This window comes from Chiloscyllium plagiosum, chromosome 39 (genome assembly GCF_004010195.1).
Source record: "Chiloscyllium plagiosum isolate BGI_BamShark_2017 chromosome 39, ASM401019v2, whole genome shotgun sequence".
NCBI lineage: Eukaryota > Metazoa > Chordata > Chondrichthyes > Orectolobiformes > Hemiscylliidae > Chiloscyllium > Chiloscyllium plagiosum.
In genome coordinates this window covers 8,559,641-8,563,646 of record NC_057748.1, presented here as the reverse complement: position 1 = coordinate 8,563,646, position 4,006 = coordinate 8,559,641, and the positions used below count along the sequence as shown (strand labels likewise).

At 48.5% G+C, this 4,006-nt stretch overlaps 1 protein-coding gene across 2 annotated transcripts in view; it reads left to right on the top strand.

The window, feature by feature from the left end:
- Nucleotides 1–378: 378 nt before the first annotated feature.
- The window catches only part of mybpc2a (myosin binding protein Ca), an 86,030-nt gene continuing 82,402 nt past the window's right edge, over nucleotides 379–4,006 (top strand). Inside the window, exon 1 of one of the 2 annotated variants that reach the window (XM_043679657.1) lies at nucleotides 379–508. In XM_043679657.1, the coding sequence (XP_043535592.1) occupies nucleotides 487–508 (22 nt within the window). In that variant the 5' untranslated portion in view covers nucleotides 379–486. The remainder of the gene's footprint in view (nucleotides 509–4,006) is intronic. The other variant, XM_043679656.1, reaches the window with a different exon arrangement.

Sequence of the window (4,006 nt, the reverse complement as noted above, 5' to 3'; positions counted from 1 at the left end):
ACGAGGGGAAAGATATAAGAGGGACCTAAGAGGCAACTTTTTCACGGAGAGGGTATACGTGTATGGAATGAGCTGCCAGAGGCTGGTACAATTATAACATTTAAAAGGCATCTGGATGGGTATATGAATAGGAAGGGTTTGTGGAGGGATATGGGCCGGGTGCTGGCAGGTGGGACTAGATTGGGTTGGGATATCTGGTCGGCATGGACAGGTTGGACCGAAGGGTCTGTCTCTGTGCTGTACATCTCTATGACTCTATGATGCTATCAATCTGTTTGCCTGTCTGTCTCTCTCTGTGTCCAAGATCCTCACTGAGTCTGGCACAGATCCCTCTGGAGACTAGTCCCTCCCTAGGGGACTGCCCCAACCATCCAGCAGGACCCGGGGGAGGGGACCGAGTGGCTGTGAGCCTCTCTGTGATCTGAAAGGCTCTTATCTCCCAGAGCGGAGCTCAGTGGAAGCGGAGCAGCACCGAGACCACACACCATGCCAGAACCGAAGAAACCAGGTGAGTAACCAGGACTCCCAGGGAAATGCTGCCTCACTTCCCCAGAGAAAGAGTTTGCAAACTTTTACCATGACGTCTTTTTGTGTGTGCTCTTATTTGTCAAAACAGGAATAATGCAAGTTATTTTAAATTAAATCTGAAATCCAATAAAGAGAATTGTTTACATTTTTGAATTCCATTAGTTCTGGAGCTGCTGCAAGTTTTGGAACCTTTTTAAGGTGATTCTGCATCTTGCAGTTCTCACAGGCTCTCTTGTGAATTTCCAGCAGTGACAGCATTTCCCCCACCAAAAAGGACTGGAGCTGCAGACTGAATCTGGCACCGAAGGGGTTAAGGGAATGTTGCTTTTAAACATGTTTGCAAACTGAAGTCTGTTCGGTGTCAATGTTTCCAAAACAGCCTGTCTCGATGATGGCAGACAATATAGGAGGTTGGGGTCTCTTGTGAACTGGGATGGGCTATTTGTGGGGGTGGGGGGGACCAGATTCAGTTGTAACTTTCAGAAGGGAATCAGAGCAAAGGGGAAAATAATGGTAAGGGTCTTTGAAGGAGCAGTTGGAATGTTAAGACATTAGGTCACTCCTTCCAAGAGCTGGCACAGAGACCGTGGGCCAAATGGCCTCTTCTTCCCTTCTCTGATTCCCACTAGGTTTCCCATAGCAATGTTATACTTGTGGTTTTAGCTAATCCCTTCAAAAGTGGGAGAAACGATTTAAATTGGGATATTTGATAGCATCTGGGCATGTAAGTTGGGATGAGAGGGGTGGGGACTGGTGTTGAGTTTGAGGGGTGTTTGAGATGGTGCGTGGTATGTTGGCAGTTGCAGCCTCCGCTATCTTTTTTGAGAAACAATCGCGGTCAGCATTTATCGACCCTCCCTAATTACCCCTAGGGTGAGCCGCAGCAGTCGGTGTGGTAGAGGTTCTGATAGAGAGGGCTATCAGAGTGTCCAATGCCCCTTTAACAATATCAAACTACAAGACAGTGATGAGACGATTTTTTTTGGTGGGGGGAGAGGGTGTTTTGGGGGAGAACAGCCCACGCGCGATTATGTACAAGAGTACCCAGACGTCCACCGGACCTGATCTCCCAGTCCGATAAAGTTACCAACACCACCCCCACCAACAACAAGGTGTCCCACTACATCCCCTCCCCTCAGTATTAACTTATCTACCCAGACCCCACAATGCTGCCCTGACAGAGGGTCAGTCAATTGGCAAATGAAGAAAAGTACCTTTAGTCAGCACTGAACCCCATTGATGCCAGTCTCAACCTGCGGAGCACCGTTTGTTCGTACTGAGTTATCTGTCCATGCCTTGAAAGCTGGGAAAACAATTCCTGCCTTTTTGATCCTTTTTGCTTGGTTTATAGAATCTTAGAGATATGCAGCATGGAAACAGACCCTTCGGTCATTGACCTACTTGCTGTTTGGACTGAAATATTTCCACCTTTGCCCCTCCCTCCCTCTGTACTCTCTGCACTCTGAGCTGTTTGGGATGTACCCACGTGAAGTGTTAAGCCAAGAGTCAGCTCACTCAGGTGAACACACCTGACCCCGTGGTCACTAGATTTCAATGGTGAGTGAGGGAGGAATCATAGAACCCCAACAGTGTAGAGAAGCAGGCCATTCAGCCCATCCTGACCCTCTAAACAGCATCCCACCTAGACCCATTCCTACCCTAATCCTGTAACCTTGCCTTTCCCCTGGCTAATCCATGTAGCCTGCCCATCTCTGGATACTACCACAGTGTCTACCTCAATGTTTTTACCTCCAGCAATGTTATTTAAGAATATCTTTCATTTAATGCTGGGCCAGTATTTGCCCCTCATTCCTAATTACCTTTGAATTGAGTGCCTCACTTCAGAAGCGAGATAAGAATCATCCAAGTTGCTATGAGTGGAGTCACTAAAGGGCATCTAAATCTTAAACCGAAACCAATTTTACAACGATTGGTGATGATTCACCATTCTCAAGCTTTAATAATTCCAGATTTAATTTTATTTTCATGACTTAGTTTTAGTTCTCCTAGATATTTTCCATACAGAGATGTTATTGACACACCTTGGGGGAAGGTGGAACTTGGACTAGACCTCCTGGCCCAGGGGGAATGGGCACAACCACTGCGCCACAACAGTCCTAAGTCCGGTTTAACTAATTGAATTAAAGCTCCATCAGCTGGGTTTGTGGGATTTGAACCTGGTCCCCCCCCCCAGCGACCTCCTGGCCCAGGGGGAATGGGCACAACCACTGCGCCACAACAGTCCTGCTAAGTCCTGGTTTAACTAATTGAATTAAAGCTCCATCAGCTGGGTTTGTGGGATTTGAACCTGGTCCCCCCCCCCAGCGTTAAGCTGGGACTGTGGATCACCAGGATACCCACTCACCAGTTTTCCGGAGCTTGCTGTGGGAAAATGGACAGGTTTTCTGCATTTTGTAAGGGCATCAGGAGCCGCAGAACGTATTTGGACATCCCGAGATCTTTAAAGGCTCTATCTTTTCATCCTTCCTGTCCCACCCTTGTACAACCTGACCTCGCACTCTCCGTAAGCTGATATCCATTCAGCTCCTTTATCTGAAGGAGATGAGGCTCTCTCCCTCACGATCCCTGAAGGATGGAGGGAGTTTTAGATTAGTGACCCCCCCCCCCCCCCCGACTCCCACCACCATGCCTCAAGGGGTTAAAGTGATAGTCTTGGAGGATTAGCTTAAAATAGCGCCTGCCATGGTAAGTCATCTTAAAGCTGCTGCCGAGCAAATTTGGAAGCTGTCTCCCAGGGTGTCCGGTTGCTGCTGCGGCAGGCTTTAGCAGGGTATCATTTTATTATATCGCGTGCCCCTGAGCCCTGGCAAGGGACAGGAAGGGGAGGGGAGGGGGGGCTGCTAAGCCAATGTCTCTGCCCCTAATAGGACAGGTTGGTCAGCTCCATTCCCCTCAGCCTAGCTGCATGGCTCGAGACCAGCGGTTTGTTCATGCTCTGCACCCTGTCACTGGAAAATAAATTAACAGGATTTAGTGGAACAGTAAGTTAAATCCCATCAGCCGACACTTAAGGCTCATAAAACATTTTAATGCTCGTCGTTTCTTTTTCACTTCTTCCTGCTTTCCAGTCAAGCTTTGATTTCTCAATTGCCGTAGCACCTCTGTTCTCTCTATCCATATCTCTCCCTCTGTGCCTCTATCTCTCCATCTGACCATGTTTGTATCTTTCCCTGTCTTTTCTAGTATTCCTTCTCATCCTTTTCTGTTTAGCTGCATTTCACATTGAGTTCTCCTGTGTGAGGCTGTTCTCTCTCACTCTTCCTTTTTATCCATCCCCATTTCTCTCTATTGCTCTCTGTCTTGCCCTGCTGTCTGTCTCCCCCCGTCTGTCTGTCTTGCCCTGCTGTCTGTCTCCCCCTGTCTGTCTGTCTTGCCCCGCTGTCTGTCTCTTCCCCGTCTGTCTGTCTCGCCCTGCTGTCTGACTCCCCCCGTCTGTCTGTCTTGCTCCGCTGTCTGT